The sequence below is a fragment of the Periplaneta americana genome, chromosome 4 (genome assembly GCF_040183065.1).
Source record: "Periplaneta americana isolate PAMFEO1 chromosome 4, P.americana_PAMFEO1_priV1, whole genome shotgun sequence".
NCBI lineage: Eukaryota > Metazoa > Arthropoda > Insecta > Blattodea > Blattidae > Periplaneta > Periplaneta americana.
Window position 1 is genome coordinate 184,117,164 of NC_091120.1, and position 25,440 is coordinate 184,142,603.

Here is a 25,440-nt window from a genome sequence, read left to right on the forward strand (position 1 = left end):
AAGGATAGTCGCGTCTTAATTACTACCATTATAGGCTCGTTGCATAATGTACTATTACATAATTCTTCTACGTAGTACATTTTAATTACTGTAGTTATTTTACCTGATGTAGTTCCATGTAGTCCACCACAAGGACACTCTTATCCGGAACTAGCAGGTATACTCTATATTGAAGGAGTGGTTGGACTGATCCATTACGTGGGGTGTACTACGTTAAAATGACAATATTTGTGTACAAAAACGATTAAAATAATATACAAAATAATAATGGGTATTAACTGAAAAAATATGTAGAGAAAATATCAAAGGAAGTAAATAATATTTTACGTTAATAATAGGGATTTATGGTCAAAATTAAATGAAAATACCCCAAAAATGACCGAATAAAACAAAAAATGCTCTTATGAGTTGTAAGAGGTAAAAAATGCATAAAAATGCCCTAACAAATATGTTTTAAAACACTCAGTTTATCACATAACATATAAATACTAAAGCAGCAATGTTTGTGACTTACTAGAAAAAAGATGCAATTTCATCAAAATCCTAGCCCTAATCATCATCATCATCATCATCATCATCATCATCATCATCATCATCATCATCATCATCATCATCATCATCATCATCATCACCATCACCATGTAAAGAGGAATCATAGTAGATTAAACCTGATTTTATAACCACTAAAATTTCATGCCTTCCATTACAAAACTTTTCAGTTATTATTTAAGACTCGTAACTTTGTAGGCTTATTAACAAATAATGACCTTGAACAGATTAAATTGTTCGCATGTACGAATATCTGAAATAACAGGATGCATATATCTGGAGGGAAAAATAAAATAGCCCAAAAAAGTGAAATACTTTAAGTGGATAGATAAATTAGTGGAAAACAGAAATAATTGAAAACGGGGAATAGATCACTGCGAGACTTTTTATAATGTTCAGTGACTATATTTAAAGGTAAATGTGTATACAGAGTGATTAAAAAATATAAGGTCAACCGGTGAGGAGATGATTCAGGGCGAGATTTAGAGCAGGAAAGTCTTTTGTCAGTTTTATTTATTTGAAACCATTTCAGAGTTATAACAGGTCAAACAGTTAATTCACATCTCATGATACAATAAATACTAATTTACCTTCAGTTGTTTTGATCTAGGTTTGTTTACAAAGCATGATTTCCACCTTTGATGGAATGATAATGGAACACACGCCATGAAATGTTGTGATTGGCCAGCACAGTCCCCTGACTTAACGCCTATGGCCTTCTTTGTATGGGGTTTTATGAAAGAAAAGGTGTACGCTACGGAGATTACAGACAGATATCATCTGCTGCAGCGAATTAATGCAGCTGTAACAGATATCAGACTACGAAACGAGCTGTTAGATTTTGTGCACAGTGCAGTAAGAGAACACGCTGAGGCATGTTTATGTGCAAATGGAGGACATTTTGAGCAGCTGCTCCAATAAAGTACTGTAAATTAATAATTATTGTAAGTAAGTCACTTTAGTTGTGAGCAAATGTTTGACCTGTTGTAACTCTGAAACAGGTTTAAGCTAGAAAATAAATAATTGTCGCAAAAATGCACAAATGAAAAATTATATTTGTGCAATTTGCGAAAAGCTTGTTCAATATTCTAAATAATTCCACAATTTTACAGAAAGATAAAATTAATAAGGTTTACAGAAACAAAAAGTTACGGTACATAATTTGTTTCTTGGAGTTTTATTACTTCCAATCCATCTTACCACACACTAGATATACTTATGTAAGTAAATCATTACACGTAGGTATGTTTAGAATCAATTACGACTGAATTTACACCACATTAAAATACGTTATTTTATGGGCAGTCTAAACATTGAAATTCTTTACAAGTAGGCCCTTCAAGATTTATTGTTAGCAGAGTGCTAACTCTTTTTACTAAAAGACAGTTTCTAAATCCAGTTTTTACAAGATTCATGCAACTAAATCCTCGCTCACAATTTACAGTTTGCGATGGAATTATGTAAATCAATTAGAAGAAATTGTTCACTTAACTTATATGAATTGCACCAACTCTTTGAAATCCATTCCTGAACATTTATTGCTCAATAACTTCTTGAACATTGCCCAGGCAATTACTGTAGCATTTCATTTAAATTAGTTCATACTTACTTACTTATTGGCTTTTAGGGAACCCGGAGGTTCATTGCCGCCCTCACATAAGCCCGCCATTGGTCCTTATCCTGAGCAAGATTAATCCAGTCTCTATCATCATAACCCACCTACCTCAAATCCATTTTAATATTATGTTTCCATCTACGCTTCCCCAAAGGTCTTTTTCCCTCCGGCCTGCCAACTAACACTCTATATGTATTTCTGGATTCGCCCATACGTGCTACAGTCCCTGCCCATCTCAAACATCTGGATTTAATGTTCCTAATCGGACTTATGTGAGGGCGGCAATGAACCTTCGGGTTCCTTAAAAGTAAGTAAGTAAGTAAGTAAGTAAGTAAGTAAGTAAGTAAGTAAGTAAGTAAGTAAGTAAGTAAGTAAGTAAGTATGTCAGGTGAAGAATACAATGCGTGCAGTTCTGTGTTGTGTAACTTTCTCCATTCTCCTGTAACTTCATCCCTCTTAGCCCCAAATATTTTCCTAAGCACCTTATTCTCAAACACCCTTAACCTATGTTCCTCTCTCAAAGTGAGAGTTCAAGTTTCACAACCATAAAGAACAACCGGTAATATAACTGTTTTATAAATTCTAACTTTCAGATTTTTTGACAGCAGACTGGATGATACAATCTTCTCAACAGAGTAATAACAGGCATTTTCCATATTTATTCTGTGTTTAATTTCCTCCCGAGTATCATTTATATTTGTTACTGTTGCTCCCAGGTATTTGAATTTTTCCACCTCTTTAAAGGATAAATTTCCAATTTTTATATTTCCATTTCGTACAATATTCTGGTCACGAGACATAATCATATACTTTGTCTTTTCGGGATTTACTTCCAAACCTATCTCTTTACTTGCTTCCAGTAAAATTCCCGTGTTTTCCCTAATGGTTTGTGGATTTTCTCCTAACATATTCACGTCATCCGCATAGACAAGCAGCTGATGTAACCCGTTCAATTCCAAACCCTCTCTGTCATCCTGGACTTTCCTAATGGCATACTCTAGAGCAAAGTTAAAAAGAAAAAGGTGATAGTGCATCTCCTTGCTTTAACCCACAGGGAATTGGAAACACATCTGACAGAAACTGACCTATACGGACTCTGCTGTACGTTTTACTGAGACACATTTTAATTAATCGAACTAGTTTCTTGGGAATACCAAATTCAATAAGAATATCGTCCTCCCTCTGGAAAACTAGCGAAAGTGACAAATTAGCGAATCTTCACTTAAGGTCTACATTGTACAATCTATATAAGAACTACACTCTGGCAAATTATCGTATCTGCAGCTCCTTCTTTATGGCTACAATAAGCTGTGTTTTTTTCACCTAACTACGAAGCTAATATATTAGACTATGCAGAAGTAGCGAATCTGCACTGTTGTTAGTTTACCATAGTCATTATTGTGGAAGTCGTCAACATTTATATGATATTATCATATAAAACTTCTCATTAGTTCAAACACATCTCTGATTTCATTTTCCCCATTATCATCTTCGTTTCTGAAGTCCAATGTGGTTGTCGCATTTTTTCACATTTACATTGAAAGTTTGGTTGCATTTTTATAAGCTGAGTAGCGAAGTGCAACTGTGGCTTAAACCCTGCTCTGAAACGGTTACAAATAAATAAAACTGACAAAGGACTTTCCTGCTCTAAATGTCGCCTTGAATCATATCTTCACCAGTTGATCTTAATCTTTTGAATCACCCTGTATATGTAATGCAGAAAACGACGACCTTGTTTCGGACGGACAGTTTCACTCGTCACGTGTTGCACTGCACATTTTGGGTTTCCGCGTAGCTTTAAGATTAGTCAGGAAGCTGCACGGTGCAATGCATCATAAATAACACTTCCCAGAACGGGCCATGTCTCCTGAGACAGCATGAGGTTGTGTATTGTTTGACTGACCTGTCCAAACATTTCAAGCTGCACATGTGTACGTGTGTGTGTGTGAATGCTCATGCTGTTTAGGTCTAGGGCATACCTGCAAATTACTGACTTGCCTTCGTATGTGCGCGAGGCTGCTGGGATTGTACGCCATGTTGGCAAAGACTAGCCGCTCCTCATAGTCGTACTCGCAGAGGATCTTGTTGTCACAAAGGTAGAACCGGTCTCCAACACAGAACCTGCACAAATACAAATTATTTTGTTAAGGGGAGAGAATGGTATTTTTTAAAACTTTTTTCCTATTTGTTGTAAAATGTTAATTTTTTGCATGTAGAGAGCTTATAGCTGTGGCAACTCAACCAAATAAAAATATTTTGAAAAAAAAATTATTGGGGGGCCCAAATTTGAAAAAAAAATATACCCAATTCAGGATTGTACTAAAACCGATATATCTAAACCGTTTTTAAAGATAGATTCAAATAATTTTTTTTCAACGTATTTGCGAAAGCATGTTCTACAAACTGTCTGTAACAGAATTTTGATATTATTCCCTATGTTTGTAAAATAAACAATTAAAATTTAATAACAATTTTCTCATTTTCTTTCTTGCAAACAAACGGACGTATTTTTAAAATGAAATCAATGAACAAAATTCTGTTACAGAAAAAAGTCTAAAGAATGTGTGTTCTAAATTTCATGCATGTATCTTTAATAGTTCAGAAATTATATCCATTTTTGTTTGGCAATGTAGCAAAAAAAAATGAAGTTACTGGAAACCGAGAAAAGCGGGCGTGTGATTTAAAAATCCATAACGAGGAAGTTTAAAAATGACGTCTCAACATCCGATAAGGGCACAAATACACACAAAATGTTATGCAATGCATTTCACACATATGAAAGGGTATTTTAAAGAAACATTTTTTTTTTTGAAAATTTAATTTACCGGAAACAACAATAAAAGTGGGCGAGTGATTTAAAAATCCATAACGCAGGAAGTATAAAATTGGCGACTCGACATCCGATAAGGACACAAATACCCACAAAATGTTATGCTATGCATTCCACACATATCATAGAATATTTTAAGAAATTTTTTTTTGAAAATGTACTCTTTTTCACCAAAAAATACCATCCCCTCCCCTTAAGCATGCTGTTGTCTTCTTCAAATAATGAAAGATGGATAGAACAGAGAAAAATTCTCTGGCACCGGACCTCGAACCCGGGTTTTCAGCTCTACGTGCTGACGCTTTATCCACTAAGCCACACCGAATTCCAGTTCCGATGCCGGATCGAATCCCCTCAGTTTAAACTCAGTAGCGGCTGGTGGTCAAAATAATGAGTGTGCTACAATCTCTATATCGGCCTACTGTATACACTTATATGTATTTATCTTAATTTGAGACTCGCCTACTGACGAAATATGAAGTCCATACGACGTTCCTTCCTACTGCAGAACTTGTCAATTATCCTGGAGTTAAACCCCTCCACACTCTTTTCTATTGACAGTATTGCAAGAGCAGTGAGGCGATCCTAGGACATAGTGTTCCTTAAAAACGTTTTTATGCGTTTCAAGCAAGAAGAAACATCTTTCTGGCTCAGCAGTGGTCATTGGTGTTGTAACCAAAATATTTAACAACTTTGTTACTTCACAGAATGGATCCTGTGAATTGTTGGAGGCTATATATTGTAACAATTAAACAGCTCCATATATATTTCGGACGTCGGGTCTTCCGTATAGACCTCCAAGTTGTGTCTGTAACACTCTTTTGTTCGGTACAGTATAGCTGTTGACAGCAACTTCAAGTTCGCGTTCACGAAAATTATGCGAAAAATTGTCAAAAAATTTGCTGATTAACAATTTTGTTGCGTCTAGATAGGTTAAAGACTGGAAACGATAAGTAGTTTCCTGAATTGAGGGGTTTGCCGGAAAAAGGGCGTATACGCCAATATGGCGAATTGAGATACATGCAATCTAAGATTTTAAAACGCACCTGAATAAAATGTTATACACGCGCGCAACCCTGTCCTGCAGGTATGTACAGTACAATCAAAACAAAATTTCGCTACTATAATATATTATTCACTACATTTTAAACCGTTTTCCCGAAGAAGGGCGTATAGGTCTATCCGCCTTTCTTCCGGCAAAGCCCTCAATTATACGGTCACATAATTCCTTGGCTTCAATTTTCTGGACTGACTGATTCAGGAGGAACCTCAAAAACAAGGTAGATGGCAGCAGCGGTCGGATACTTGAATTACCAAACACATTGTACATAGTTCCGATTTCTTCCACAAACAAGCATTCTTTCGTTACGCTTTACTTTTGCAATCTCCAAGCTGTGTTGTGCTGAAGCTGACTACAGCACTTCCCCGCGTAAAAATAGCCAATCAGAGCAATGATTTCTGCTTCGCACATGCGCAATAGTTGTCTACATTCTCATGTAGAGTTTTGAGTAGCACAACGTACCGCCTGAGGCACCAAAGAGCGAAGAGCGGAGACTAAACACTCTATAAGCGTCGTGAACATAACCACGGGAAATTGTCAAATGGCAGATCAAATACTATGGTATTGCAAATACATTATTTGAGCAAAAATTATCATTGTGCTGTAGCACTGTAGCACATAAGGACGGGCCGCCCCTGTTTAAACTACGTAAAGATTATATATTTTTTGTCCTACATAATATATCTGGTATGGTAACAATGGTTATTAGAGGAGAACAATTCACTCCGGCGCCGGGGATCGAACCCAGGTCCTTGGTTCTACGTACCAAGCGCTTTAATCACTAAGCTACGCCGAAGTTCAATCCACAGCACCGAATCGAATCCCTCTCCTCTAGTGCCCCCCCCCCCTTTGTGCCTAACTCCATGTTCGACATAGGGGAGACTGTTGTACCTTTAAACACTTTTCACGTTTCATTTTTTTTAATTTTGGGAAATGAAATTTTTTAAATGAAAAAATGCTTGAAATAATTATTGAAGATTTGTTTACAACTTCCTGTATGTATTTTCCTGTTTTACAGATCTATTAAGGATGGAAAAAATAAAATGAAGGAATATGTAATGTGTTCAAAGGTACAACAGGTTCGTGTACCTTGGAACATACCCTCTTGTAAGTTGGAACACATGTGATATAGGTGGGACTATAGCTGTAAAAACTGACAATCATATTTAAAATGTATTTGCCATCATAAACCAGAGCAGGCTTCTCTGGTTGAGATTTTATTTCCTGAAGGAGCAATAACTGCTTCAACAGCTTTCTTCAAGGCATCCGGATCAATTGGGGGCCTCTTAACTCCAGACTTACTTCGTGACATGATCTTAAAATAAAAGAAAAACAAAAACCGACAGTATCATGTACTTTGGAACATGTTCCATGGTACAAGATGTTTTGTGTTCAAAGGTACAAGAGGATGCACTTTTAAACAAATATGGCTCCCAAAACTAGAGATTCGAATAAATTATGAATATTAAAATATGTTATTACTCATCGGATGATAGGGGACACACTGTACTTGATAGACAGTAACAAATACAATCTGGTTTTGTGTTAGAAAACATATGTCAATGAACGAAATGTTTACTTTTGGTACTAAAAGAAGAACTTCTATCCACAGAACTCACACTTTGCAATAAATCAAACCGAAACTACGATCAGAGCTACTTAGCGGCTTTCTCTACAGTCTACTTCAGTTTGAGTCCTCTAGGCAGCAGCAAAAATTAAAAAACAAAAAATGTTCGAAGGTACACTATGCTAAAGGTACAACAGTCTCCCCTATATGTTGACATATATTAAGTCAACTGCAATCATGCAAGGAGCGCACTTAATTGAGTGACTTGGTGGCCGGGAGTCCACAGTAATGTGCACTATTGGGCGAAGAATCTATGGAATCGTACGCTAGTCAGACTTCAGATGCAAACAAACAATTATTGGAAGGATAAATTTCCGTATCCAGAATATTTTAGGACCCCCAGAATGAGTTTCGGGAACCCCCGGGGTTTCGCGGACCCCACTTTGAGAACCACTGTCTCAGATTATCACCTATATCCGAAATTAAGAAAAAATACTGAAAGAAAAGAAGTTTCCATCGAATGAAGCAGTAGGCTAATTGAGACAGGGAGATCAAAAAGTCACTAACTACAATTTTTGACAAAATTGAGTTATGGGCTACATGATGCTTTTTAGTTTGTCCCGCATGCGTGGAAGGCAAGAATACACTAATATCGACATTCATCTGCATTCTAGGGGCTGTTTTAAAACTCGTGGAAGTCAGAACTCCACTTACTACATGGAATAAGAGAGTTTTTGCATTCCAAGCTTAATTTCCCGGTAGATGGCAACACTATCGCTCAACCAGCTGAGTAAAGTGATACGATACGGTATTCAGAATGTCACAAAAATCTATGAAATCCATGTAAGTAAGACTATTAAAGGCACAATATCGAGTCGATTAACTTCCAGAAACCCAATACAGATGCATCATTCCCCAGTCAACTAAAGTACAATTCAGCATTGTCATTGAAAGAAGAAAGCGAAAGGACTTGCAAAATTTAATGCAGTTTATTTCTGAGGAAAGTAGGATGAATTACCAAACTCTGTTTGCGGACAGTAATAATCTAGAATCTAGATGCACAGGAAGAACATGAGAGTGAGAGAAAAAAAAAAACAGAATCTGTAACATGAATCAGACTGTGTTACCATTTTGATATTGTTTGTGGTTTTATTTGTGTATTTTGATGTGCTTTATGGTAATTTGTGATTTTCTGTCTCATATATTTGAAATTAAAAAAAAAATGTAGCAATGTTAATCTTAATAATAAACTTCCATTTTCTCGTATATTTCAATGTTTGATATACTTATCTTTTTTTCTTCACATGGTTCATATTTATTCACTTTTCTTAATTCATACACTGTGGAAGTCAAAAACCACTAACTCTAGTAGTGTTTATTTCAAATTGTAGCGTAAGATAATGTAAAAATTTAGGTTTTGAAGTATTTAATTGATAAAGAATGTAATTTTACATAATACTAATAGATAAATGTATAATATTTAAAGTTAGTAAGAGAAATAATAAGTTTTTTTCTCTCTCCTGTAAAATTTGGTTTATTGGAGTTAGGGCGTTTTTGATTTCCCTGTCTCAATTAAGATCGGTGGAAAAGTCGTTTGGAGATCAAGACAAACAATTCTTATAAAGGCTTAGAATTCCTTTATGGCCGTTGCGCTAAGCATATACTGGGTGTTTATTTCAAAGTGTGTCATGACGTCACTGTTGTTGGGTCACCGATTTGAAGCGAGTTTCAGCTGATATGTTAGAGAAGTTGCCTATTATTTAAGGCGTTCTTCAATCTGAACTTGAGAACGTGTACGGTATAACTTGAACGTCGTAGCAACAGATGGCGGTCTGTACGGTCTGTGTGCTACCATAACCTCTTTCGAACTGTGTTTTGCGCCGGCAAGTCGTACGCAGGGTATTTGTTATCATCGGTTGCGTACGGTAACATTCCACAACACAAATCAAATACTCCGTGTTCATGTTGACCGTCGAAGTTAATGTCAACAAATACGTAAGTAATCGTCTTAACCCTCTCCCCATATCCCGACAGTACGTATTTCCAAACAGTTCACATTCCTGCCACTACCGGCGTTACCGTACGTATCGGCACGTACTCTTCAGAATGAACGCCGTACTTGCTAGCCAACTTCTCTGCCTCTTAGATTAAACACCTGAGCTGCGGAAGTGTAGGAAGATTGAATTCTCTAGGCTCATCAGCTAGCCACATGACGGCATACAGCGAGCCAAGCACATTTTGAACTGAACACCCAGTAGAGTTGAAAGTGGTTATGTTGAATAGATAAAAACAGTAACTTTTCCATGTTAGACTGAGAACTTATCAATGCCGTCTTGTAAAGCGTCACTGGAACACGGTTTGTTTCGCGATGCCAATAAGAAAACACTTTGCTTACCTGTGGTTGCATTGTTGGCAGGCAAAACACTCAAGATGGTAAACGTTGCTTTTGGCTCTCATCACCATTTCAAATGCAGGAATCACTTTGTTGCAAGCTGCACAGTATCCCGTTGTCCCAAACAACCTGTCATAAAAGTGTTTATATTCATATATGCATTGCCAAATAAACCTCGATGCACATTACGATGGAATTTCCTGGTACTCTTAAAAATAGGACTAACTACACGATAAACGTGCGCACTCGAGACATTTTGGGGTATCAAGCATGTTTCAAGAAATAAAGCCTCCCACGTTTTCGGTAAAATAATCCAAGAACTGAAAGACTGTCTACTACTGTATGTTCGATACTATGTCTGGCTGGCCTAAATACAGAAATCAGCAAGGGAATCCATATTAAGATATATTTCGATTATTTTAAAAATACTTCAGTATTTTCGTTTAAAATTATATTAATCGAACGTATATACGAAGTCTCTGTTGTGAAAAGAAATTTTACAATGTCAGATAGGCTATGTTCGGACTAAATTTCTGCACATTTAAAGGACAAAACTAAAATTCTTTCAATAATTTATTGTCATAATACCGTGCTCTCTTAAATTGAGTGAGCATATCGGGAATTAAATTAATGGTTTTTCCAAAACAGGCTATGAAGTGTTTCATATAAAGCAATTTTTATCTCGAAAAGAAAGCAAAACCAAGTAAAACTCTATTAAAATTACCTGAAACTTTTGTTTCCACAAGTTTCCCATCCAATACTTGAGAAACTTTTTGCTGTTCAATGAGGCCTTTATTTTTTCTTAAACTTGTTGAAATTTATGTTATGTGGTGGAGGAGTTTTTGCAACAATAAATACAAAATATACATTACATAATTATATTTTGAACCTCTAAAATATGCATTAACCTTCAAAATATTCATTTTATGTACTATAAAATTCTACTGAAGTAATGTATTGCACTTGAAACATACACAAGGTGGGCCAAAGAAACGGGAAATTTTGATTTTATTGTTGGTAGTACATGGATTATTTTAGTAGGCTTAGGTTCATTGTCATTATTAAGCCTGATTGTTGCAATTTATTAAACACGGAGCATTGGACTGGAGAGAAACGAGGATTTGCTGTAAAATCTTATTATCTAAATGGTCAATGCACAGAAGCTGCTCGTAGAGAGTATAGCCGCTACTTTCAACTTCATCGTCATGATCCTGTGCTCTGTTCACATGCGATTAAAACCTGAGTTCGCAATTTAGAAGAAACAAGCTCAACCCTAAAGAAGAAACCTTCAATAATCATTCAGATTTTAAGTGGTATATCGAAAAGAAAAAATGTTCGTATTAACAGATAAACTCGGTTTCAGTAAGACGATGCAATAGCACATACTATGACGGAAATGCGATATTTGTTTGGGAATCATGTCATATCGAGAAAATGAGACATTGCATGGCCTGCACGATCCCCCGATTTAAGTGTATGTGATTTCTTTTTATGGTGTATCTAAAAGTAAAGTACTCGTACCTATACGCAAACAAACCGCGAAACATTGAACAACTGAAAACAACAATTCCTGAAGAAATTTCAAACATCACAGTCGAAATATTGCAAAGTGTAATGAGAAACTTCAAAGAGCGATTACAGGAATCTATGCACGTTGGTGGACGGCATTTGAAGAATGTAATTTTCAAAAAGTAGTAGTTACATGCAAATGGCATACTGTATTATATATTTTCATATAATAAAAGTTAATTTAATACAATATCTGAAGTTTCATTTCACTATTTATAAATCTCCCGTTTCTTTAGCCCACCCTGTAGATATGAAAATATTACCGTTCTAAGTAAAGGGCAAAATATGTTTTCATGGAGATACCGATATCTCAGCTCTAGTGATCATACAGGGCATATCAAAAGTCCGGTAACACTTTCAATATTTTATTACACAAAAACTATTAATGATAGCACTTTCAAACACACGTCAGTTTAAAGTCAAACTCTCAAAGTTATTCAGCCGCTTAATTTTCAGCGACGAAGCGACATTCCATACGAGTGGGAAAATTAACAAGCACAACTGTCGTGTTTGGGGTACACAGAAACCTCATGGAATCATTGAACATGAGCGTGATTCACCAAAGGTGAATGTTTTCTGCGCGTTGTCACAAGAAAACTGTACGGACCTTTCTTCTTCATTGAGGCTACTGTGATTGGACATTCATATCTGGACATGTTGGAGCAATGGTTGGTGCCTCAACTTAGACAAGATCTCGATGACGATTTCATCTTTCAGCAAGGTGGGGCTCCGCCACATTTCCACAATGAAGTTCGTGCTTACCTGAATACGGAGATGTCTGATCGTTGGATAGGACATGCTGGAGTAAGGGACAGATGTTTCATGACATGGCCACCAAGGTCACCCGATATGACTGCATGTGACTTTTTTCTATGGGGGTACCTAAAGGACCGTGTGTTTGTACCGCCTTTGCCACGTGATTTAGAGGAACTAAAACAGAATTCGAGAAGCTACCGCCACGGTCACAGAGGATATGTTGAAAAGAGTATGGGAAGAATTTGATTATCGTTTGGACATCTGCCGAGTCACTCGTGGTTCACACATTGAATCTCTGTAACGTTTAAACAGAACTTTGAGAGTTTGACTTTAAACTGATGTGTGTTTGAAAGCGCTATCATTAGTAGTTTTTGTGTAATAAAATATTGAAAGTGTTACCGGATTTTTGATATGCCCTGTACAATTGTAGCATTACCAGACAAGTCTGATATACTAATATGTGACTAACCTGAGGTAATCGCGCTTGCAGAGAATAAGGTTCGCCTTGGTGTACAGCGTGGAGCCGACCTCTCCCAGTCGACAGTCACAGCAGCCGCATTTAAGGCAATCCTCGTGCCAGAACATATCCAGTGCCTGAAACACATCAACACTTGATCCCTAGGGGTGGATCTTCTTTATGTTAGACATGCCATCCTTCTGTTATTGTCAAGGTGAAGGAACTCGATCATTACACTAATATTACTGAGTAGCAAGTAACAATGACGTATACTCGGTGTCTGGAATTTGTAGAGTTAGTGGCACATTTGGGTGGAGACGGAGAGAACCGAATGGTCAGAGTCTAGCAGTGTGGGAGTGTGTTGCGGGCAGCATCGGCTCGCGGCTGCTAAGGGGTAAGATGCACATTGCAAGAGGTGATACCGTATTAACAGTAAAGGCTCATTCACAATGGAAATTAAACAGAACGTACCGTTAACTTAAAAATGTAAACGATACGGTAAAATCAATTATTTCAATCTATATCTATGTACGGTATCATAGGTTGGGGCGGAACTTATAAATCCAACCTTTATCCGTTAATTTTACTACAGAAAAAAGTATTAAAAATTTGTTTAAAAAGCAGAAAGATTACCCAACTGAATTGCTGTTTAAACACTTCAAAGTTTTCAATATTAAACAAATGTATTATTTTATTTTATTAAAATATTTTCATATAAATTTTAATAACCTTGAAAGGTCTTACATAAATATAGAACTAAAAATATGAATTTTCTGCTTTTGTGTGAACCAAAATGTAAAACCAATGCAGCTTTTTATCATGGCATGAGTCAAGGTCTCAGATTATTAAAAAAAAATTATTCCAATATTATTTTAACTACGAATCCTCTCCAAATTAATAAAAAAAAATAAAAAAATTGTATTGGATTTATAGTTTGGGTTTAAACATATTAAACACTATTTAATCTGCATTCATTCTCAATTTTAATTTTATTTTTGTCTGTATTGGAATCCCCTCCTGAGCACGAGTCTTACTCATTCAGGAGTGGGCTAGTTTATCTTTCATTGTATTTCATTTCAAACTTACTAGTAATAAAATAAATAAATAAATAAATTCACAATGGGAACATAAACATAACCGCAAAGATACTTGGTAGCCATGGAAACATAACAACGACATCATTTCCTCATATTCTGTCATATACTTCAGCGCTCCACGATTGTGTACTTTTTGAAAACCACGTAAATATAAGCATGAACGTTTGGAGTTTGCAAACTTTCATGTTAACGTCTAACGGCAATGTTAATGTCAGTGTTTATGTGAATCATTGTGAATGATCCCATTTGGTAACCTGGCCGCAAACTTCTGTGTCTATGTTACGGTTATGTTTAATTTTCATTGTGAATGGGCATTAAGTGTAGCATCTTAAATGCTTTGAGTTCAGATAGAAATTATCTCCTCTCTGCAGTCGCTCGTTCCCTTCAAGCAATGTTTTCCCCCAGAGTGGTCATTGACCATACCCTTCCGCTCATCACTTGTGCAGAGAGAACTTCTTTTGTTTCGTATACTCTACAGCAGAGCCGGCAAGGAGTACTCCCCACGTTGACAATACAGAACTGGAGCGTGCCCCTAAAGGTAAAACCACAGTCTACTATATACAGTCGCGAAGCTTGAGGTGTTTTTTTGCAAATCTCGTGATAAAGCGCTCCAAGCGGTGAGCAACTAGAAACAATAGACTGTCCATGGTCGACTTTGGACTGTGTCGTATTTCTATCGAGTGCTAGCTCGTTGCGTATTTCACATTGATGCTTGTGAAATGTTCGTTATTGGCTATAATGAAAATGTTAATGGCTAAAATATAATAATTGGAATAATAATATGGGACAAAGAGGAGACGTTTGTAGTGCTATAAATTGTAGCAACAGTAAGAGAAAGAGGCCAGAGTTATCCGATTTCCGAAAGATTCAGAAACTATGCAGAAACAAAACTGTTAATTTGAAGTTCTTTGTGACTGTTAGAATACATTATATCCTTAAATTTCACAATGAAATGTTTCAGTCTAACCGAAAGGACATTAGATATCGGTTAAAGTTCTGTCACTTAGGCTGCTAAATTTCCAGAGAAATAAAGGTTAGGTCTACTTTTTTTTTCAGAGGATATATTTTTAATTGTAGCTATTAATTTTGTTATTATTTTTATGTGTTATTTTACTAAAGACGTAGAAAAATTAAGTTTGTTTTAATGAAATTTATTGATCACGTTTTATTTTCAATTCTGGTGGGATTATTATTGCTTAGGCCTACTTTTTTCATCAAAGGATATGTTTTTAATTACAGCTGTTAATTTTGTTGTTATTTTTATTTGTTGCTTTACTAGAGACATAGAAAAAGTCTGTTACAATAAAATTTATTGATCACGTTTTATTTCCAATTCTGGTGTGATTATTATTGCTTAACCTCATCCCACTTTAACTACGTAAGCCTACACTACAAGTACCGGTACACGTAAGCTACTCCATTAATTCATATTTCCATTATTATTGTTGTAAAGAGAAATGCAAATTAATATTTATTGGTTTCATAGTTAATTATCGCTATAATCTTGAATGAGTGAAGCGATTATAGTAAATTTCAGTTCGTTTTGCACAAACAAAAATAATATTAACCTATTTCTTGCAGGTATCTTCGAGTTTATGGTGGAATTTAATATACTTCATTAAAATAATAAATTAACTTTATGCATTTAATATTTCAATAATGGAAGGAAGGTGTTAATTTTTTCCAAAAGAACACGGCAACGAAAGTGTAACATATTTTGTCGGCTGCTAGGAGAGAGATCTGCGATGATGAGGCGATAGTAGCGATCTTAGTGTTGGGCAACTACCCATGTTTGCATTTTTACTACATATTGAGCTTCGCGACTGTATATAGTAGACTGTGGTAAAACGGTCATACAGGAAGCCAATTGCCAGCCCTGCTGTACAGATTCCAAACATAGAGTATAATTTGGGGACTTGTACGTAAAGATCGGCTACAATTTTTTTTTTTGTGCAATAACATTTTATGATTTCTTCCCCTCGACAAGACAAAGTTAGACATTTCACCCACGCTTCTGAATTGTAATGTAATTGTTTAGAAAATTCATCAGGGGAGAGGTACCTTTTCAATTTTATTAAGTGTACCAGTAATATTATTATTATTATTCGGTTGAGAAGCTTTTGTCATCTAGTCTGGTGTCAAAAAATCTGAAAGTCAGAAATATTACCAGTTGTTCTGTAAGGTTGTGAAACTTGGACTCTCACTTTGAGACAAGAACAGAAATTAAGGGTGTTTGAGAATAAGGTTCTTAGGAAAATATTTGGGGCTAAGAGGGATGAAGTTACAGGAGAATGGAGAAAGTTACCACAACACAGAACTGCACGCATTGTATTCTTCACCTGGCATAGTTAGAAATATTAAAACCAGAGATGGGCAGGGCATGTAGCACGTATGGACGAATCCAGAAATGCATATAGAGTGTTAATTGGGAGGCCGGAGGGAAAAAGATCTTTAGGAAGGCGAGACGTAGATGGGAGGATACTATTAAAATGGATTTGAAGAAGGTGGGATATGATGATGGAGACTGGATTAATCTTGCACAGGATAGGGACCAATGGCGGGCTTATGTGAGAGCGGCAATGAACCTCCGGGTTCCTTAAAAGTAAGTAAGTAAGTATTATTATTATTATTATTATTATTATTATTATTATTATTATTATTATTATTATTATTATTCGGTTGAGAAGCTTTTGTCATCTAGTCTGCTATCAAAAATATGAAAGTTTGAATTTATAAAACAGTTATATTACCGGTTGTTCTGTATGGTTGTGAAACTTGGACTCTTATTTTGAGAGGAACAGAGATTAAGGGTGTTTGAGAATAAGGTTCTTAGGAAAATATTTGGGGCTAAGAGGGATGAAGTTACAGGAGAATGGAGAAAGTTACGCAACACAGAATTGCACGCATCGTATTCTTCACCTGACATAGTTAGAAACATTAAATCCATATGTTTGAGATGGGCAGGGTATGTAGCACATATGGGCGAATCCAGAAATACATATAGTGTGTTAGCTGGGAGACAAGAGGGAAAAAGACCTTTAGGGAGGCCGAGACGTAGATGGGAGGTTATTATTAAAATTTATTTGAGGGAGGTGGGATATGATGGTAGAGACTGGATTAATCTTGCTCAGGAAGTATTATTATTTTTATTATTATTATTATTCGGTTGAGAAGCTTTTGTCATCTAGTCTGCTATCAAAAAATCTGAAAGTCAGAATTTATAAAACAGTTATATTACCGGTTGTTCTGTATGGTTGTGAAACTTGGACTCTTATTTTGAGAGGAACAGAGATTAAGGGTGTTTGAGAATAAGGTTCTTAGGAAAATATTTGGGGCTAAGAGGGATGAAGTTACAGGAGAATGGAGAAAGTTACACAACACAGAACTGCACGCATTGTATTCTTCACCTGACATAGTTAGAAACATTAAATCCAGATGTTTGAGATGGGCAGGGTATGTAGGACATATGGGCGAATCCAGAAATACATATAGTGTGTTAGCTGGGAGACCAGAGGAAAAAAGACCTTTAGGGAGGCCGAGACGTAGATGGGAGGATAATATAAAATTTATTTGAGGGAGGTGGGATATGATGGTAGAGACTGGATTAATCTTGCTCAGGATAGGGACCGATGGAAGGCTTATGTGAGGGCGGCAATGAACCTCCGGGTTCCTTAAAAGCCAGTAAGTAAGTAAGTAAGTAAGTAAGTAAGTAAGTAAGTAAGTAAGTAAGTAAGTAAGTAAGTAAGTAAGTAAGTAAGTAAGTATTATTATTATTTTTATTATTATTATTATTGTTCGGTTGAGAAGCTTTTGTCATCTAGTCTGCTATCAAAAAACCTGAAAGTCAGAATTTATAAAACAGTTATATTACCAGTTGTTCTGTATGATTGTGAAACTTGGACTCTCATTTTGAGAGAGGAACAGAGATTAAGGGTGTTTGAGAATAAGGTTCTTAGGAAAATATTTGGGGCTAAGAGGGATGAAGTTACAGGAGAATGGAGAAAGTTACACAACGCAGAACTGCACGGATTGTATTCTTCACCTGACATAGTTAGAAACATTAAATCCAGACGTTTGAAATGGGCAGGGCATGTAGTACGTATGGGCGAATCCAGAAATGCATATAGAGTGCTAGTTAGGAGACCAGAGGAAAAATGACGTTTGGGGAGGCCGAGACGTAGATGGGAGGATAATATTAAAATGGATTTGAAGGAGGTGGGATACGATGATAGAGACTGGATTAATCTTGCACAGGATAGGGACTGATGGCGGGCTTATGTAGGGGCGGCAATGAACCCTTGGGTTCCTTAAAAGCCATTTATAAGTAAGTACCGATAATAATTGAAACTTTTACATCTCGGCATATTTCAGTCCTGGCGAAATGAAATATGGCACACTTAAAATTTATTTATTCTTCTTTATAATGCATTTTTAACACTTTCAAAGAAGTGTTTTGATTAACATTGATTAATTTGCAAAATTGTGGATGAAAACTGAGCAATCTTTATGCATTCCCTTGATATTTTCTACAAATCTATTAATATTAAATAATTTTACTTTAAAATATTTACAATAATTGCATGAACAACAGAAACTAAAATATTTAATTACCCTATTTGCTCGATTATAAGACGCACTTTTTTCCTTTGAAAATGGTCCTGAAAAACAGGGTGCGTCTTATACGCCGATTTTGAGTTTGTGAATAGGTCAGAGCTTCGTGGGGTGCTGTAAAAACTGAGATAAAACATTTTATTTTGGGGTTATTATTTTATCTTTAGGTGAAATTTTTATTTTTTATTATTACTTTATTCGCTCGAGGCTATGAAATCTTTGATTTTAAACTATGAGTATGATTAGATACCATATTATTTTGGATGTACATTATTTTTAACCTGAGTATATACGTAAAATAAAACTCGTTTGAGCACATATAACTATGGTTGCCAACCCTCCCATATTTGGTCCTAATTTTTAACAGTTGTAACTTGCGTTTGAATTAATCATTGTTGATACCTCTGCATTCAATGCATAGATTCTACAGAGCGACCCATACAAACCTTTACAATTTTAATGACTTATAACTTCTGAACCAATAATAGCAAACGTGTGCAATCTGCTCTGAATTGCAGAGTAACTGTGGGAGATTCCTCAGAGTAAACACTGGTTCACAATAAACCTGGAACGGAAACGACAACAAGAACGAGAACGGAAATATTGTTAAAATAAATGTATTTAAATGTGAGCATTCACAATTAACTGTTGTGAATGCTCACATTTAAATAAATTTATTTTAACAATATTTCCTTTCTCGTTCTCGTTTCCGTTCCCGGTTTATTGTGAACCAGTCTTAAATGTTGAAAATGTCTTCCACCTGCCATCCATACACAACTGTACTCGTCGCACCATATTCCGTGACGTCCTCCGAAGTGCATCCTCGTCAACGTAGCTGATTTCATTTCTAATGGCCTCACGGAGTTCAGCAAATTACCGCGTCTATTCTTGTCCTTAAGTTAGCCCCATAAGAAGTTCGAAGAGGTTAAGTCAGGTGATCTGGGGGGCCATAGATTTTTTAGATTAGGCGCTCAATGAAGACGCTGGAATCGTTCGAGTATGGTACGAGTCACCTATCTTCTGGCTCAATCGGCGCAATTATTTCTTTGGTGAGTTCACTAAACGTCCTCGAATACCATCAAAACAACCTTGACTCATTGCAGTCTGTTTTTTCCACTCTCGCTGAGGAGCGAGTCAGTTGCCTCCAGCTTTCTTGCCGTCGATAAAATTGTTGGCCTGGTTGGAATATTACGCACACCGAATTCTCTTCGAAATGCCCGTTGTGTTTGGATAAAGGAATTTATCTTCCAATATGTTTTCACAATAAAAATACTCTGCTGAATTCATAACTGTATGTTCGTGTTATGACTGCAAAAACTAGAGACTGCCAACTACTCGTAATTATTAATAGCCAACAATAGTCATAATAGTCAGCAATGGATGGCAGGAGTATCAATATAGATTCTTTCAGAGCCACTGAAATCATTAAACTCAATTTTAAGTTTATACTATCTTCCAGAGGAAAATAACTCATGTAAACTGTAAAGATTCATATGGATCATGCCATGTTTGCAATTTTTCTTGGGAGACGTAAATGCGGTAGCATCCCGGTGCTTTCCGCACACCACTCTCTCTTTCGCATCTTAAAAGATCCCAGGGGGCCCCAGCTTGGAGGTAAGGAGGGTGGATTTGACTAATTAGGCCCTTCGGACGTCACCGAAATTCACCGCAAGGGTTAAATATCAATTGTAGCAGAGTTTTTGACCAGATCAAAGACCGGGAAATCCCAATAAGATAGCAGAAGAGGAGATGATACTAAGGGATATGCTACTGGAGCTAAATGGCAGCTGTGAGCAGTATGGGATGAAGATAAATGCCAACAAGATGAAGACAATGGTCATAGGAAGAAAATTAAAGAAGGTAAACTTGCGAATTCCAAATGAGGCAATAGAGCAAGTGCACAGCTTCAAATACTTGGGGTGTACTATAAGCAGTAACATGAGCTGCTTCCAAGAAGTCAAAAGGAGAATAGCAATGGCAAAGGGGCTTTTAATAGAAAAAGGAGCATCTTCTGTGGACCTCTGGAAAAAGAACTAAGGAAGAGACTAGTGAAGTGCTTTGTGTGAAGTGTAGCATTATATGGGGCAGAAACATGGACATTACGACGAAGCGACCAGAAGCATTTGAAATTTGGATATGGAGAAGGATGGAGCGTGTGAAATGGACAGATAGAATCAGAGACTGTGGGAATTTAGTAGCGTTCAAAAGCAAACTTATTAAGCATTTTCTTACTGCGTAGACTAGGTTTAATTTTTACTTAATTAATAAAAAGAATTTTTCTCTCTTCTTAGATTTTACAACAAACTGTCTAGCTTTTATTAATCAGTTACAGGAGAGTGGAGAAAGTTACACAACACAGAACTGCACGCATTGTATTCTTCACATGACATAATTAGGAACATTAAATCTAGACGTTTGAGATGGGCAGGGCATGTAGCACGTATGGGCGAATCCAGAAATGCATATAGAGTGTTAGTTGGGAGACCGGAGGGAAAAATACCTTTAGGGAGGCCGAGGCGTAGATGGGAGGATAATATTAAAATGGATTTGAGGGAGGTGGGGTATGATGATAGAGACTGGAGTAATCTTGCACAGGATAGGGACCGATGGCGGGCTTATGTGAGGGCGTAAGTAAGTAAGTTAATCTTTTAGTACTTTGATTTTTTTTTGTATTTGCAAATTTAATATTAATTGTAATTATAATTGTAATTGTATTCTTAATATTGTAGTTGTAATCCCCTGGTAGAGGGGAAGAGAAGGCCTAATGGCCTTATCTCTACCAGGTTAAATAAATAAATACATAAATAACTAAGTAAATAATTAAATAAATAAATAAATAAATAAATAAATAATAAATAATTAAGTAAATAAATAAATAAATAAATAAATAAATAAAAAATAAATAACTAATAAATAAATAAATAAATAATAAATAACTAAGTAAATAATTAAATAAATAAATAATAAATAACTAAGTAAATTAGTAAGTAAATAAATAAATAAATAAATAAATAAATAATAAGAAACGAAACTGTGTTGGAAAGAGTGGATGAAGAAAGAATGATGGTGAAACTGATCAGAAAGAGGAAAGAGTATTGGCTGGATCACTGATTGAAAAGAAACGGTCTTCTGAAAGGTGCACTAGAAGGAATGGTGAACGGGAGAAGAGTTCAGGGTAGAAGAAGATATCAAATGATAGAAGACATTAAAATATATGGATCATATGAGGAGACAAAGAGGAAGGCAGAAAATAGGAAAGACTGGAAAATGCTGGGTTTGCAGTGAAAGGCCTGCCCTTGGGCAGAGCACTACGAATGAAATTAATGGATATGGATAATACACACATGACAATGAATTACCTTGAGGAGGTAGCGCTCTGTGATGCGCTTGCCGCAGCCGGCGCATTCCCTTGGCCCGCCGACGCCCGTCGCGGTGTTGGCCGCCGAGGCCACAGCTGAAGACGCGGCGGTGGGGCCGGCGCCCTGCACCGACACCGCGGCACGACCACTAGCAGTCTGCTGCTCCCCGGCGCCCTGCTCTGCAACACGCCAAACAAACTAAATAACACAACTGAAACAAGTACAACAGCTATACTCCGCATCAGCTTCCTTAATACCATTTTTCTCCCATTACTACATGCGCTAGTGGATTATGGTGATTTTCTAGTTTGAAGGTTTGAATTTTCTTTTGTCAACTTCGTTTCGAATTTTGATACTGAGAAATACCACAACTGGTGGTGATTTTCTGTTATGTTGGCAGCAGCAACAGCTGTTGTCGGTAGAGAAAATTCTGAGAATTCATATTGTTCTAGATTTCTGAGCCGTTTACTGGAAGCGAGTGAAATTCGAACATACTAATAATTAATTAATATCAGTATATTATTATTATTATTATTATTATTATTATTATTATTAATATCCGCTCAAGAGAACCTTAATTTACCAAGCGGTATGCTAGGACTTTAGTTTATTCTATTTGTTGGATCCTGGAAAATGTCTCTCCAGGAGTTAAAAATTTAATTTCTTTTGAAAGAAGGCAAGAAGTGAGCCTACCTGTTGGATCCTGGAAAATATCTCCCCAGGAGTTAAAAGTTTAATTTCTTGTGAAAGAAGGCAAGAGGTCAACCTATCTGTTGGATCCTGGATAATATCTTTCCAGGAGTTAAGGTTTAATTTCTTGTAAAAGAAGGCAAGAGGTCAGTCTATCTGTTGGATCCTGGATAATATCTCTACAGGAGTTAAGGCTTAATTTCTTGTAAAAGAAGGCAAGAGATCAGCCTATCTGTTGGATCCTGGATAATATCTCTCCAGACGTTAAGGTTTAATTTCTTGTGAAAGAAGGCAAGAGGTCAGCCTATCTGTTGGATCCTGGATAATATCTCTCCAGGAGTTAAGGTTTAATTTCTTGTAAAAGAAGGCAAGAGGTCAGCCTATCTGTTGGATCCTGGATAATATCTCTCCAGGAGTTAAGGCTTAATTTCTTGTGAAAGAAGGCAAGAGGTCACTCTATCTGTTGGATCCTGGATAATATCTCTACAGGAGTTAAGGTTTAATTTCTTTTGAAAGAAAGCAAGAGGTCAGTCTATCTGTTGGATCCTGGAAAAAATCTCTCTCTAGGAGTTAAGGTTTTATTTCTTTTGAAAGAAGGCAAGAGGTCAGTGTATCTGTTGGATCCTGGATAATATCTCTCCAGGAGTTAAGGTTTAATTTCTTGTGAAAGAAGGCAAGAGGTCAGCCTATCTGTTGGATCCTGGATAATATCTCTCCAGGAGTTAAGGTTTAATTTCTTGTAAAAGAAGGCAAGAGGTCAGTCTATCTGTTGGATCCTGGATAATATCTCTCCAGGAGTTAAGGCTTAATTTCTTGTGAAAGAAGGCAAGAGGCCAGTCTATCTGTTGGATCCTGGATAATATCTCTACAGGAGTTAAGGTTTAATTTCTTTTGAAAGAAAGCAAGAGGTCAGTCTATCTGTTGGATCCTGGAAAAAATCTCTCTCTAGGAGTTAAGGTTTTATTTCTTTTGAAAGAAGGCAAGAGGTCAGCCTATCTGTTGGATCCTGGATAATATCTCTCCAGGAGTTAAGGTTTAATTTCTTGTGAAAAAAGGCAAGAGGTCAGCCTATCTGTTGGATCCTGGATAATATCTCTCCAGGAGTTAAGGTTTAATTTCTTTTGAAAGAAGCCAAGAGGTCAACCTATCTGTTGGATCCTGAAAGAAATATCTCTCCAGGAGTTAGGGTTTAATTTCTTGTGAAAGAAGGCAAGAGGTCAGTCTATCTGTTGGATCCTGAAAAAAATCTCTCTCTAGGAGTTAAGGTTTTATTTCTTTTGAAAGAAAGCAAGAGGTCAGTCTATCTGTTGGACCCTGGAAAAAAATCTCTCTCTAGGAGTTAAGATTTTATTTCTTTTGAAAGAAAGAAAGAGGTCAGTGTATCTGTTGGATCCTGGAAAATATCTCTCCAGGAGTTAAGGTTTAATTTCTTCTGAAAGAAGCCAAGAGGTCAGCCTATCTGTTGGATCCTGAAAGAAATATCTCTCCAGGAGTTAGGGTTTAATTTCTTGTGAAAGAAGGCAAGAGGTCAGTCTATCTGTTGGATCCTGAAAAAAATCTCTCTCTAGGAGTTAAGGTTTTATTTCTTTTGAAAGAAAGCAAGAGGTCAGTCTATCTGTTGGATCCTGGAAAAAATCTCTCTCTAGGAGTTAAGATTTTATTTCTTTTGAAAGAAAGAAAGAGGTCAGTCTATCTGTTGGATCCTGGAAAATATCTCTCCAGGAGTTAAGGTTTAATTTCTTATGAAAGAAGCCAAGAGGTCAGCCTATCTGTTGGATCCTAGAAAATATCTCTCCAGGAGTTAAAAGTTTAATTCCTTTTGAAAGAAGCCAGAGGTCAGTGTATTTGTTGGATCCTGGATAATATCTCTCCAGAAGTTAAGGTTTAATTTATTTCCTTTTTTTTACTATCAAGCCTGTATGCAGCTCCTAAACGTTGGATGTTTCCTCATATATATGACACTATTATTGTTTAAATTCCATTTACCTGTCTATATAACACACTAGATTTTCATCGTAGGATTAAAAAATTTTTACATAAGCGCTGTACAAATCTTTATCGGTATTAACCGTCGCCTACTAGGCTATCCAAGCTGGCTGAGAGCACCAATAAACTAGTAACGGAATGAACGAACTCTGGCAATTCTTCCAAGAGTGACAATGTTAAATTTATAAGCATTACCTCAATCTCTTATATTTCCTCGCAAGAAAGAGGGATGGGACGATGATATAGAAAAGTGCAGAGTCATATCGCAGCAGCACCAGCAATATTAAATAAAAAGCCTACTACATACATTCTTTAGAGTAATATAGGAGACCCGGACTACTTTACTTAATGGAAAATAGCATCAGTCATGCAGGGAAGGAGCAAGAGAGACAGAGACGGGGACAGACCCCCTTGTAGCTCGCAATATAAGGCTCCGACTTTTTATATGATGCGCTCGGGTATGTATGTGACTTATATCACTGGTCAGGCAGCCTAGAGAAGTAATAACATCGGACAGTCCCGCCAGAGCAGCGTCGGACGTGCAAGAGTGGCGCAACGGTCTTCACCAGGGGCGTAGGAGGTGCAGCCTGTGCCGAAAGGCTGGAGACTGAGTCAGCTTCCCACCCTGGAGACCCGGGTTCGAATACCGGAAATGCAAGTAAAATTAGGTGTAGGTTTTTTCGGGACGGAGGCTACGCAGGTTCTAGTGGACTTATTTTGCCTTACAGCTCCTATAGGGCAGGGGCGCCCAAACTTTTCATATTGGGGGCCAGTAACTACAAGAATGATCGAGCGTAGGCCACATGTTACACTAAAGGTCTTTGTGTGTATATATAAACTGATATACACATATACATACATATGATATATATATGATGCAGGGACATCATTTTATTTTTACTAAC

At 36.6% G+C, this 25,440-nt stretch overlaps 1 protein-coding gene across 4 annotated transcripts in view; it reads right to left on the minus strand.

The window, feature by feature from the left end:
• LOC138698520 (LIM domain only protein 3-like) overlaps window positions 1-25,440 on the minus strand; it is a 1,357,283-nt gene that overhangs the window by 20,191 nt on the left and 1,311,652 nt on the right. For 3 of the 4 annotated variants that reach the window (XM_069824505.1, XM_069824504.1, XM_069824506.1), the window contains 4 exons: window positions 21,860-22,038; window positions 12,805-12,929; window positions 10,014-10,139; window positions 4,144-4,285 (listed from right to left, as the gene is read on the minus strand). In XM_069824505.1, coding sequence (XP_069680606.1) covers window positions 4,144-4,285; window positions 10,014-10,139; window positions 12,805-12,929; window positions 21,860-22,038 — 572 coding nt within the window. The remainder of the gene's footprint in view (window positions 1-4,143; window positions 4,286-10,013; window positions 10,140-12,804; window positions 12,930-21,859; window positions 22,039-25,440) is intronic. The other variant, XM_069824508.1, reaches the window with a different exon arrangement.